The sequence below is a fragment of the Patiria miniata genome, unplaced genomic scaffold, assembly GCF_015706575.1.
Source record: "Patiria miniata isolate m_02_andy unplaced genomic scaffold, ASM1570657v1 HiC_scaffold_18, whole genome shotgun sequence".
NCBI classification, from domain to species: Eukaryota; Metazoa; Echinodermata; class Asteroidea; order Valvatida; family Asterinidae; genus Patiria; species Patiria miniata.
Window position 1 is genome coordinate 14934379 of NW_024037056.1, and position 14700 is coordinate 14949078.

The 14700-nt window shown below is 38.4% G+C and overlaps 1 protein-coding gene across 3 annotated transcripts in view; it reads right to left on the reverse strand.

The window, feature by feature from the left end:
• Positions 1-13538, reverse strand: part of LOC119724824 — a 30727-nt gene extending 17189 nt beyond the window's left edge. For all 3 annotated transcript variants that reach the window (XM_038196067.1, XM_038196066.1, XM_038196064.1), the window contains exons 1-2: positions 13509-13538; positions 10684-10909 (exon numbers count right to left, since the gene is read on the reverse strand). In XM_038196067.1, the coding sequence (XP_038051995.1) occupies positions 10684-10909; positions 13509-13528 (246 nt within the window). In that variant the 5' untranslated portion in view covers positions 13529-13538. The remainder of the gene's footprint in view (positions 1-10683; positions 10910-13508) is intronic.
• Positions 13539-14700: the final 1162 nt, after the last annotated feature.

Genomic DNA, 14700 nt, shown 5'->3' on the forward strand with positions numbered 1-14700 from the left:
TTTATTTAATCAACACAATGTACATTGACTTCAGCACTGTTTACATTAGACTGATTCTACCTGCAGTTACACACGAACTTGGGCCTAGGGAGGACAGTGTACGGTATGCTTATATTGGGCTGTCCTGAATATACTTAATATTCAAATATTCGATCATAAAGCGATTATTCGAAAAGCTTTTTGCCGGTTTGAATATTTGAAGAAAAAAACCACACACGACTGTAATGTTATTTTTATAAAGTTGTGGTGTTTTATTGTCAGTTTTTTTTGTGTCGATTTTTGGTGACGGCGGTTCATTGTCCACATCCTTTTAGCCGGTTAAAGCCCTTGACTTTCATAAAATACTTATTGCAAAACACTCCAGCGGCCCATAATGATCGGCCCATAATGATCGGCCCATAATGATCAGCCCATAATGATCGGCCCATAATGATCGGCCCATAATGATCAGCCCATAATGATCGCCCATAATGATCCGCCCATAATGATCGGCCCATAATGATCGGCCCATAATGATCGGCCCATAATGATCGGCCCATAATGATCGACCCATAATGATCGGCCCATAATGATCGGCCCATAATGATCGCCGCATGTCTGCGTGCAACTTTTGACCGGTACGGAACGCAGTTGCAGCTGGCAGTTTTGAATATCCGATTATTCGGTCAAACACAGTTTCGAGTTTTAATCGAATACTAAATTATTTCAAAAATGGACTCAAAAAAGAAAACTGTGTAAACATATGTACAATGTGCAACATATAAATCAGCAATAAACCTTTCACTATTCTACAACATTTGACTTTCATAATGGCAAATATTTCTTTCAATTATTCATTCTTGTTTGAGATCAAAAGACAGTCTGCATCTGTAAAGATTCATGAATTCCTGTTTTACGATGCATCAATTTCACACACAATGCTACAAATTATTCATCCGTGTTACTAGGCAACAGTTGCCTAGCAACCATTCACACACCTGCCTCCGGTCCTTGAGTGAGAAATCCATCGCTCATTTAGGGTATGAATAACTAATGATGCTTGAGGTTCTAAAGATAAATATCATGTACATGTACGTTGGTAACTACAGGTACAATGTACCGCGGTAGGTAAAATCATGCATGTCGCGATTGATATATGGACGAGGTTGGCAAAGTACAAACTTGTGTTCATTATTGTTGCGTGAATATACACGTATGTAATCTCAGGATTACGTGCAGCAGGCCTGTACGTATGACAGAGGATTGCTTGCTTACGTACATGTGCTCAATATTCACTGCATTGGAAACCCTAACCCTGCTCAAGCCAACAGGGTCCAACTATTATAATTTCCCATGGGATCCTGATGGATCAAGCAGTAACACCTTGTAGATATTCCTGTTGCAATCTGTTGGATTCAGCAGGCAACCGATAACAATCCGAGTCAGTAGGCCTATCTGTTGGGTACTGGTAAATAACGCCAAGTTGGACTCTGTTGAATCTAGCAATAAACAGAAAAATAAGGCACAGTTGGATTCTGTTGGATTGAGCATGCCAGTCATTTTATATTTTCAGGTAGCCAACAAGTTGGCAAGTTGGGTTGTGTGGGACTGCGTTGGATCGAGCAGGGTACAATTACTGTTTAGGGATTTATTAAGAATTACAAAATGCATTACGAAAAGAAAACCCTGATAAATTTTTTTTTTTTTTTTGCAGCAAAAAGGGTAGTTAATCCCACAGCATCAAGCTGACCAAAAATACTTGCTCATTGCAAGTAAAATTCTAAATTTAAAATTGAACTGTAGGCCTACTGTATCTTCCAAATTCTCCTCCCCATGTTAAGACTCCTGACAGAAACTAATACATCATAGCATGAATTGCAATTTGAGGTACAACTGAGTAATGCTTGAAGCAGAATGGCTTGAAATTAAGTGAAGTTCAACTCTGAATTCCCTGTGTGTATCCTATAGGGTGGTCCTAAGTTCCCAATGCACTACGACAGGGAATTATGATGCTTTACTTAGCTTCACTGCATCCACAGTTTAATGGCTCTTCTTATTATCTAGCATGTTTCTTAAAGTGCACTTTATTGTGACCCTAGGTGGAATGGTCCGGGCATTTGAGATGGACGGTTTTGCAATAGGCTGACATTACGTCTCTCTGTATATTGAGCCCTGAGGGTATGCAGTATGAAGACTGTCCAACCAAAGCAGAAACTCATATCAGTACCTGAACGGCAGTCACTTGTTTCTAGAAGGAATGTACAGTTTGAGAAAGATCAATAAAATTATGCATACAGCATGTGCTAGACCTAGATATGAAATCTAATTTGTGGGCACTGACATGGATCAGGAATGTACAATGTACACAATTATCGAAGACTGTGTACATCTCTTGTCTACATACATACAGGTTGTGTTTCAAACAATCATGTACACATACATGTACTCAGCACATCTGAAAACTAAACAATAAAAATAGTGGTGGGATAAAAATCTGTTTTTTTGAAATTCCCCAATTTGCTCCATGGTCCCTGGTTCAGCATTCATTCGCTGGTGGTCTTCTTGGTTCAATAGCCTGATCAATCTGATCAGCGAGTTCACAACAATTTTGTCAACATCAGCTATCAAGTGTTTTAGGCCAGGAGGTCATTCAATCCCGCAAACTACATGTATACCAAATAATTGTGTACATGCGCAGCACCTCACTCGTAACATTCTGTTGGCATGACTGTAAGCTGCATGGAAACTTCGGTTTGAAAAACATTATGATGACCATTCCAACTTTTTAAACTTACATAAATATAACGTGCATCTAACCATCTTTCAGTGTATGAGAACTCAAGATGCGTTTCTTTTATTTTTGTTTCAGCTGTTTGTCTAGCTTTCCCTGCCTCCCATTACGACGCAAGTTTATCTTCGTGCCTTGGATGAGTTCAATCCTCCTACGATTCCCCCAAAAGAAGTTAATCTTATGGAAATGATGTTGTGAACAGAGGATACATACGTGTATAAAAGGAGACCCCTTCACCTTGTCAACACAAATCAGTAAGCCTAGCCATAGGCCGGTGTCAAGCTCATAAGCCACCGTGCTCCAAGACTGGAGCACGGTACATATAACAGTTCCATGATAACAGTTCCATGATTGGACCCAGTGAGTGGATGTAATCAACTGTCATGGTGGTTCAGCTCCTATAAGCCTCAACATCAGGTCATAATCTAGAGATCCCTCAGGCATCCATTTGCAAGGCATGAGGCACAATTGTGTGGAGGTGCTGACCTGCCTCATTAAACCTATAAAAGAGGACATCCTCTCATCGGCAGGGAATTGTTTTCTGTTGGATTGACCGAAAGGTCTTGGGAACAGATTTTTGTTGAACTGATGATACAATGTCTTTGTTGTTTACAAATTCATCACAAGATCATCCAAGGATGACACTGTATTAAACATACATGTATGTAGCCTCCAATTTCAGTAATTTTACCAGGAACCGATTTTTGAAAGAAGAAAAAGAAGAAGAATTTTGATACATGCGTCCCACTTGAACTATGTACACATGTGCGCTATCCTTAGTAGAGGCAATGTAACCATGGTTTCAATCTAACAGGAGATAATAGTAAAGTCTACACATCTCAACTGCTTTAAAGTGCAAGATAAATCAAACATGTGCAGAGACCTTCGTTTCAAGTGGACTCTTATCTCTTGCACTGGTTCGTTTCAATGCTTACAGAGTACTACACCCATCCATTCGACCCTTACTTACTGTACAGCTAATGCTGATAAAATTTGTGTCATCCATTACGGTCTGAGTGGGGTTAATTGTGTGATGGATGGCATTGTACCTCGGACACATGCGAACCAGGGCTCACTTTCATGGCGCTGCTTACCGTTAGCAAAAAATCCCTGCTCCCTTTAGCAGAAAATTCCGTGCTTACGGTAAGCATACATTGTACATAGATGTTTGTGAATTTCACGGGTTAGAGAGGAATTTTAGCTTCTGCGCATACACGTACGTGCATCCCGTAACTAAGGATTCTGTGCTTACAGGGTAAGTGCAGAATTTGTCTGCTAGCGCTGTTACTGTTAGCACAAAATGGTGAGCGTAAGCGCGAAATTCTGTGGTTAGAAGAGCAAATTGGGCCCAGGGCATACAAGGGTTTGGAGAGGTCTACATGTACCTCAAGACCACCTGCCTGTTCTCTGTCTGCAAAGCATCAGTCTTTGGTCAAAACTGCAAGCAATACATTTGTATTTTTTTCCTTTTATGTGAAATGCAAGATGAAGGCAGCCCACGCTGTTCTCAATTTACCCTAGGAACCCAAGCAAACAGCATCTGAGCTGATCAATCTTATATGAATCATTTATGGGCTGGATAGTTGCAAATGACCCATGGCATACTGCCCCGGAAAATCCATCAAAACCAAGAGCAAATTTTCATTCAATTCCCGAGGAGAACAAAACGGCGTTAGTGAATCCCCTTGGGCAAGTACAAACAGATCAGGATACATGTAGGGGGGGGGGGGGGGTATGCAGGATGTTTGCGAGTTCTACATGTGTCTTTCTCGGCTCCTTGCAGCCAAAGATAGAGTAAATCTTGTTACCGGTACTTGCTGAAGGTTTGTTCCAGTTTTAAGAGTGTAGAAAAAGAACATTTAAAGCTTAATAGTTTGATACTTTTTTGGTATTCATGTACATCTGACTATTTTGAGGTTTGATGGACACATTTTTCATGAACGGAGTCACTAAAAAGTAAACATTAAAAATAAATGGACAAAAAATAGAAACAGCATCATTGTATCGCCTAGTTGGACTGAATAAACAAGGGCACAATTTAAAAAGTATTCAACTAAATTTTGGGCGATTGCTTTTGGGAGGCCCTCAAATAATAAAACAACTCCAAGTTCCTGCTCAATTTGGCACACAAGTCCTTCATTAGCTGATAAAATATACAGGAATTTACGCCCTGTGAAAAAAAGGGAATGAATGAATCAGGTTCATATCAAACACTTGCGTGAACAAAACTGAAAGCAACATTTTGTGTGGATATTTCCATAAACAACAGACTACATGTACATGTATGAATGGTGGGGATGCAAAAATGAAGTGCATTGCCCCTCAATTAAAAACCAAGGACGATTGCTGAATCTGTTCTGATATTCAAATCAGTGGAGTACATGTATCAGACCATGTGTGTATGGCAAGAACTTTCATTTTTTTGCAGGATGCTAAATTGTTTGTGGGAAATGATGATTGTTTTAAAATTCGAGGTCACTACAAGGAAACAGTTGCATGTCGTTGCACGATCGAATAATGCTAGAGTCACTACACAAATTACAGGAAACAATGATGCTTGCATTGCTCTGAGCAATTTTAAATGGCTTATTCAAATTACTAAATATCTATATACATGTATGCAGAACCACACTGGGATGATGAATTAACAACAAAAACAACTGCCCCCTTCCCTCCCCCCAAGCCTCCAGTCAAATATTTCATGCTCCATTTCAGTCTGAGGCAGTGAAATTTTCTCTAAAACGTCAATTCTCCAAAAAGAGGCATTTCTGAAAGGGACGCTAATGGATGAAGTGTCAGGCTTGTCAAACTGAGAGTATATCATGTGACATAAAGGAAGCAGGATACAATCCAAGAGCTATATTAAATTACTAGAGCGCTAACTCCTCATTCTTACACGCGAAGATACTTTGAATCAATGCTTACAGACATTTTGAAATCATGTTTGAATGTGTACACACTTACGTACATTACTCCTGTATTTTGATGTTACTCAATCAAGAAATAACTTGTGAAGACTTGAAAATATGCATTATGAGCAGTTTTGTCAGAATACAATTTAAGGAATTCACAGCAAGCTTTAATTAAAAACAATATTATACTAAAACTGGGAATCATGATAATTAATTATCTAGCAAGTACACACATGCACTGGGACAGAAATAAACTATGCAAGTTGTAGGGAAAAACACATCAATGATCAAGTGTATGTGACTCCATCCCCAAGTCAAAGACGGTATTCTAGTACAACAAGCTTGGGGCATTCTCCACTGACAGCATCACAGCATCACATTACACATCCAATAATGCAAACACCCTCAAGTTCACATCCGATCGATTGCTTTCTTGTCTTCTTTCAGCTCAAAGATTCTCCCCAAGGATCCTGTCAGTGTTTTTATTCTAGTTTGATGGTTTTGTTGTTTGCTTGAATGGCAGTGGTGTTAAATTACTTCAAGAGGTCTCTAGAACAGGTCTCTTCTGTTGCTGTAGTTTGTAAACATGACTTCCATGCACATGTACATGTAGGTACCGGTACATGTACTGTAAACGACTAGCCTACCCTCAATATGTTTTTGTACGTATACAGCTTTTCAAAATGTGCTGAAAATTAATCTAATTTGGTTGAATTGCTTGGCCACATACATGTAATGTACATGTACTCCACAGTTTCAAAGTCGTCGTTTTAGGGATGTATTACATTATATAAATAAAAAAAAACCTTACACTTACAGTTAGTTTCAAAGAATATGAATTTCCAGAATATTATTTTTTATCTTATAAACTAAAAGCAATGCTAGAGCATTGTTTGGTTCACACTCATAAGCTGCACATGTACCAAATTTTGAGGTTTCATTTTTATCCCTCTGCAAACTGACACAATTAGTTTCCAAGTTGTACTCACTATCAGCTGCTTGCCAGGTCCAGTGCTCTCCACTGTCTCACTCTGCATGATGGACGTCAAAAGAGAAATCCACAATCCCCGACAAAATGAGTCTGAATTTTAATGTCAGGAACTTTTGCTGAATGTGTAGACGGCTAGTCTCTTGGTGGTTGTTGGAGTTTGAGTGCAAATCAGTGTCCACACTGCCGTGTTATATCAGCTGTTTCAATGTGCTGTCATGAAGGAACCAAGCAGAAAGACGAAGGGACAAGATGAGGGCTGAATAAACAGACCGTCCGTCACACTTGCCAAAACTTGGTCAACAACATAAACGTGATGTTCAGGTCTTCAACAGCTCAAAAGCATCAGTTTAACAGAAAGATAGTAAAATATTTAATTGCCGACTGGCAGGTGAACATACTGACTCTGCCAAAATTCCAATCAAAATAACCTTGCTACAGGTCAGCACTTCCAGCAATATTTAGGCCAGATGAATGATTGCAGTCTTCACTGATCTTAAGACACTGAGCCAGCGATGATGAACTCTTAAGCTCCAGTTACAGTATCCTCTAAATACTGAATACAACTTGAGTACATGCACATCACCAACACTGGACTGGATTTCCCCTCTGAAGCTGATCCACGAGGGACGTGCGTACGCTGTAAATGAAGCCTGTTATTCACCTTCCTGTGTGCGCGTGCGTTAAGGATATCATTAAATGCCCACGCTGGTTTTGACAGTGACCAAGGGTGACGTACGCTCTGCCGGCAATTCCTACCACAGAAACCACAACCACCAAGGACTTCTGACTACAGGAAATTAATTATTTGTAGGTTTCATTTTCATTTTGAGATTAATCTTGTTATTTAATTGATGAGGCCAAAGAGCAGTTCAGAGTGAAGCAGGAAAAAGGTTCACTTTATGTTTTAATCCACATGCTTTAAAGAGGCATTCGTACATATTGACTTCATATTTTTTTTTTTAATATCTGTTGGAAAAATGTAACCAACGTAATTATTTAAATAATCATGAAAGTCTACCCACCCATACTGGTGACCTGAATGATTAAATAACAGCCTTGATGACTGATGACTGACCAATCAATGTAATGTAACAATTTCAACCAACACTAACACCAAATTCTTCATGTCATGCATAGTGTGTAATTGTGTCAAATTTATTACTATACATTGTGAAAATGAACTACATGTACATTTACAAGATAAAGTTAGGTTAAGAATATACAATTTGTTTTGGCTGCATGTTGATTTAGGAAAGATGTACACTCTGCATTTGACAGTTTATGTGTCGTGACTGTTCAGTGAAAGTTAAATATCTAGACACAACTGTGAAGTTAAACGTGCATGTACCGGGTACATGTTGTGAACATGTACATTATCTACACTTGCCTCTGTTGTCACAGCAACAGGGAATATATCACTCTATCCACTACCTAACACAAAGGACCAAACTGTCTCCTCGAGTAACGAGGTACTGAAATTCTACTCATTGAGACATTTCCTGAGGGAACTGGGGTGTCAGTAACAGGTGGTAATCACATCTGATACCTACAGGTTGAAATCAATTACACTAATTGAGTGTTGAGTTTTCCCAGAAGCAGACAAAATGTTAGACATATTATCACATTTGTCATGTTGAGAGTTAGAAACATGGATAGATAGGCCCTATATCTTCTTTATTTAAATAAAAATAACAATAATACCTTTGTCTTGAATTGAGGTGAAGTTTTGATGGGTGGTCACACAAGGTTTTAAGTGCAGATACCCTGGCTGTAGTTGTCCAAATCTCGTTTGGACACTTTGTTTAAAATTCAATCAGACATATTTTTTTTCTGGGCATTATCCATCACCATAACTACATGTTAACAAAGAAGACAATCCAGAGTAATGAAACATTTCTGTACTAAAGTCTGTTTCAAACTCCGTACTTTAAACCCTGTTTAATGCTTGTCCCTTCATATTTGATCCAAATGCACAGATGAATACACCTTCACTGTTAATTTCCACTGAGAAATCAATCACACAATTCACAAATGTTCAACTCTTGCTAACTTTTGTCAAAGCTGTGCCCCAACGGTACGTACATATGTTGGGGAAGTGTAAAAGCTTGGGCAAGCTGAAAAATCAAAGAATTGAAGACGGGGGATTTCAAGAAAGAGGTCAGGGAGTTGTACATGTAAGGGAGATGATTCTCACAATGAAATAGACTTGACTTGATGGGAAAAAAAATCCCTGTGAGGTACGCTAAGTCCAGCAAGTGACTGTACAGGTCCATCCTACAAGACGTCAATAAATAATGTACATGTATGCAAAAGCAGTAACACTTTGCCCTACACTGAAGTCAAATGTATACTGAGTACTGTGTTGTGCAAGGGACTGTAGTTACCGGTAATAATTTTCTGATGTTCTGAAAATTAACGAAAATTATACATGTAGGTTTTTTTTGTAATGCTTTCATTGTGGCGCCTTTTACATACATGTATGACACATTTATATTTTTATTATACTGTGACCCCACAAAAACAGTGTCACATCATAATTATTGGCACTAAATGCACACTGCAAATCTTACAATCGGTTATTAGACAGGTATTGATGAGAATTTAACAACTCTCAACTTTGATGGAGTACACGACCATGAATCGACTCAAGAGTCAATGAAGAAAAATAATATTAATATGCTACACTATGGGGCATTAAGATCAGTTGGTTGCTTTTAACCTCGGCTTACAGTAGTATACGTGTACCACACTGTGCAGACTTTAAATGTCAAGCATGAGAAATAGCTACATACATGTATATGTACATGTACCTGCAAATTTATTGATTGAAGTGAAAATCAGCAAAAAAAATTATCCTGGAACATTTCTCAGGTTTCTAAAGGCTGAAAATTATACACATACTGAACTTTATGCCTGAACAATGTACACGTACCTGCATAGACCGATCAATTACATGCATGTGTGATGTGTACATGAAAGTCATGTTACCTAGCAACAAAATGATAATTTCCAGCAATCAAGGAAAAATAGTGAATATTATTTTGGACATTGGGAAATGATAAAGCTTACATGTAGGAGATAATGTTTTTGTGGTTGCTACTGGTAGATGTTGTTTTCACACATGTACCCCTTTCCACTTTTTCAATTCAGCTTTTCGACTGCAAATGAATAATTTTTGGTCTTGGAAAATTAAACAGACGTGAGAGAAGACTGATGGCAACCTCAAGCAAAAAAGTACATAAAAATAAAAGGGCAGGATAGTAAAACATGACAAGTTCCTACTGAATCACAAACACTGACTCTTCATAGAAACAATGATTGTTACAAACAAGTCAACATTCCCTTTGAGATAAAAATTGTAGAATTCCAAAGGAATTAAAAACATGAAGAAAAATATATTTGTTTCACATTTCATCATGTGTTTTTCAGACAGTAAATGACAACTTCTGTAATTGACAACAGAACTTCAATACACAACTCCCAGCTTTGTACAAAATGTACCATACAAAAGGTTTGAAGAAAAGCAAACATAGTGTGATGCACTGTAAATGTACTCTATAATTCACTAAATGGCGTTTAAAGTTCCATTAGAGGATTTTGACTCTGAAAACATCTGCTTCTGAAATCTTGCAAATGCCCGCTAAAGTTATACATCCCGCAAAAGGATAATCTCATCAGTGTGTATGACGCATTCTGTTCCTGGCAATTGTTGAAGATTTTGTCTATTCTAAACTTGCATGCACCAGAATAAAACAGCTACATGTATGTGTATAAAAGTACATGTATATGAAAAGTATAAGAGGTCAAAAACATACACACTGGCCGAGTTACTTGTCAATTAGGAAAAAAACTGTTTGAATGATTAAATAATGAAGCTCCTCTTTTAGAGCTCCATGATTTCACCCTAACCTTCCCAAATCCTCTTCAGATAAGTGGATGATTTTGATGGATTGACGCTTTATGGCACAAATGTATGTTTCAGATGTGACGTCACATCTGAAATGACTTACCAATGGTGATGCAAATCCAGCATACGCTCCTTGTCTTGTTCTTGATGGTGACCATGTACGCCAAGGAGAGTCAGAACGGACTGGAGATGAGATCTGTGGAACTTGCTGCTGAGACCTCCTTGGAGAACCATCAGGAAGAGACATCACTCTCTTGAAGGGACTGTGACATCCAAGGACATCACTGTCGGCAGAATGAGGCCGAAGAGGGCTGGGGGAGTTCTCTAGTCTGTATTTGCAAGAAATAAGTCATTAAACTATGAGTATGACAAGTATGTAGTCTGGTATCACAGTCTATGAAAGCAGCTGTCAATATTTCACTACCACATTATTGTATATGTTTAGAGGAGCAGACGGGTACCTTGAAGGCTTGTACCAATTTTGCACGTTTTACAGGTCTAGTCAAAGCATAACAAATCTCATCTGAAAATACCAAGTCTGAGAATGCTGGCAGGCTGGGGACTATTACCATTCATCACATTCATCCTCTGACATGTCAGTGTTTGTGTAGTGTAGGGACCTGTTCCCTAGTATAAGGGAACAAAATCCCCTTTTTGGTTATTAGACTTATTAAACCAGTTGGTGACATTACAAAGCAACAGGTATGCCGTAGATAGAGGACAGGGGTTTTTTTTTGAGGGAAAGATGCCACTTCAGCGGTTGTGTACGAAGTCTATGGAGGGTCAAGGACATTTTCATTCTATCAAAGTAAATTTCCTAACAAAATTAGACATGTATCTAAATCCCATATTTATGTCTTTTCAACATTTTTGCAAATGATTGACCTTCATCATTGAGATGATATAATGATGAAAAAAGTGGCATCTGCAACATTCCTTTCATGTACCGATTTATCAAAAGATTACAGTGGAAGTAGTGTAGCTGACGCCTCCCTTTTTTACTTGTTCCATTCAAAAACGACTTTTGCAAATGACTGTCAAATTTTCAAAGTAAATTTCCTAACAAAATTAGACATGTATCTAAATCCCATATTTATGTCTTTTCAACATTTTTGCAAATGATTGACCTTCATCATTGAGATGATATAATGATGAAAAAAGTGGCATCTGCAACATTCCTTTCATGTACCGATTTATCAAAAGATTACAGTGGAAGTAGTGTAGCTGACGCCTCCCTTTTTTACTTGTTCCATTCAAAAACGACTTTTGCAAATGACTGTCAAATTTTCCGAAATGACGTTTGCAGCCCAATGTAGTCTATTCATAGATTAACTCTAGATGTTTGTTATTTTGATTAGAAGATCTACTTTGGAAGAAAATGGAAGAAGTGTTTTTTCAGAAAAAAGATTCAGACATGGGAATCTTTCCAAAACATGTCCTCTTTCTACAAATTTAGCCTGCGGATGTTTAATATTGTAGCTGGAGTTACCTCAGCCCTATATTTTATCATTGGGTTGTTGTCAACAACCCAATGATCAAATATAGGGCGGAGGTGACTCCAGTTATATTCTAAAATTTCTAGCTAGCTTCTAGCGAACTAAAAAATATACTCTAACTCTTCCTGCTGGTAACTTTTAGGTAGGAATACCAAAACATAAAAAGGTCTTTTTGTTCTCATATGAAACGGGGTCCTAAACTACACCATAACCATTACAGTTTTTACAAGTGGTTTAACTAAGACAAAGTGGCAGCGCCACTGGAAAGCGCAAGTTGAAAGTTCGTTTTTTCCCCCATCCATCCATATAGGCCTAAATCATTTATGCAAGTATCTGAATTAATTCCAATATTCCTCTTTCTTTATATCACTTAAAGATTTATTATCTTGTTTTATTTTTATTTTAGAGCCATCATGACCATGCTGATTACTGATACCATCAAGCTATATAATCATTATTTGAAATTGCACTGCCCAAGACCAGCACGACCAGTGGATTCCCTAGCCCAGGTTGGACGACGCCTTCATTGCATTGAATTATGACTGACGTCCAGGGTATTAATTCTGCTACCATAGCGAAAAAATTCTAAAACATTTTTTTCATATTTTTACCTGATGAGGAAGCTGAATTTTCGTTTACATATGCCTTGTGTCCAGAATTGTGCATATGCTGGGTTCAGAAAAGGGAAATATGTCCGCGGGCGGCATGTTTACTGAAAATAAACCCCAAGTTCTACACTTTCGTTGAAAACATTTTCAGCACGAACTCCCTGCGTGAAGACGTACATGCGCATGCTGTTTGCTGCCGTGACGGCAGCGTGCTACACGCGTGAGCATAATCTTCACATGGGGAGTTCGTACTGAAAATGTTTTCAACGAAAGCGTGGATTTGCGGTCTATGTTCGGTAAACACGCCGCCCGCTGACATATTTGCCTTTTCTAAACCCAGCGCATGCACAATTCTGGACACAAGCCGGCAAGGAAGGAATATGTATTGTAATGTAAGCGAAATTTCAGCTTCCTCCGTCATCAGGTAAACTAAAAATATGCAAAAAATGTGTTATAATATTTTTCGCTATGGCAGAAGAGATTCATACCTGAACGAAGTCCAACCTGGGCCATGGATTCCCTACCTGCGCTGCAGCCGCGCCGTTGCCCGTACACGTACACGCGCGCCCGCACCACCGCCCGCACGCCACACAGGCTACGGCCGGTCATGACCGACGACGCTGACGGCACCGACAAACCAGCGAACGTACATGACGTATGTTACACATTACCAGGCCAATATCACTACAATGGTAATCAATAGAGACACGAAAAATCACGAAATAGAAATTAAAACAATATGTCACCAGATGCTTGCCACTAAATTTCATTTGCTACAATAACTCCGCCAGAAAATTAATATTTATGGATGCAATTTGACTTACCCGTTTGATTCGTCCGCCATTTTTGTTTGGAATGCCGTATCATGTCAAAGGTCAAAGTTTGCATGATTTGTATTTTTTGTAACTAGTTGAGTACGCTTTAACCATTGATCTCCATATACACAGACTGGATAGGACATCGCGTCGTGTTTGTGCACGAATGCGCGGCCGAACAATGGCGGCGCGTTTACTGTCAGACGGGTAAACGCGCATTGTGCTTTCACTTTGTTTACTTTGGAAAATGGACTATTGTGTGGAATTTTTCTTACAGAAGGGAGTTCAAGCGTTCCTCCAAAACAATCTTTAAAAAAAAATAACTGAACGATGAAGAGTTACCCTCAATCCCTCCAAACAGCTTTTCCACACTTTCTTGATATACACTTTCTTATTATGCATTTTCGAAATTCAAGAACCCCCCCCCCTTTCCTTTTCCCTTATTTTTTTTTTAAATCCCTCCTCCTCCCAAAAATGATTGTAAGTAAATTGCCATTTCATTTTTGGCACATTGGTCATTAGAGCACACTGAATTACTCCATCAACGAAATGAATAATTGTATTAATAATATGCTAAAATGACATCATATTTTTTTAACTGAACACTCACACGAGAAATTGTATGGATATTCATTCAAATGATTGATATATTTATTGAAAAACCTGAACATACATCAATTACAATCTAAAAGGTAACAACCCTTAATTTTACAAAGTTATCAGTAAAAACTTCTTCCCGTCCCTAGATTGATCAGGGAATGACATCGTTCACCTCTTGTGATATTGTGTGAAAGGAGATGAATCACAAACCAAAATAGTACTATACTTATTATGTCAAAGAATAATTCAAGCTACGCACGGTCTTGTTTATAATTAAATGTTTAGCTATACTTCTGAAAATAAATATAATTACTTGTAAGTGTAATGGGAATCGTTTTTGTGAGCGAATATGGCGGTGTATATGGCTATAGCTAGTAATCTTATATAACGGCGTACACAACATAATTTCAAACCGTAAAAGTACTCATTGCTTTCTTCACCATACAAACTGTCAAAATGTGACAGTCATCTTGGAAGCTCATAAAAATACTTGCGTTGAACTCCACAACTTCTGGAGTAGGCGCTAAGCCAAGGTAGCTCGGAGGGTACCGAAGTTCCAGCGCTTCACTGAGTAGAGCTAAAGCCAAGGCAGACATAATTC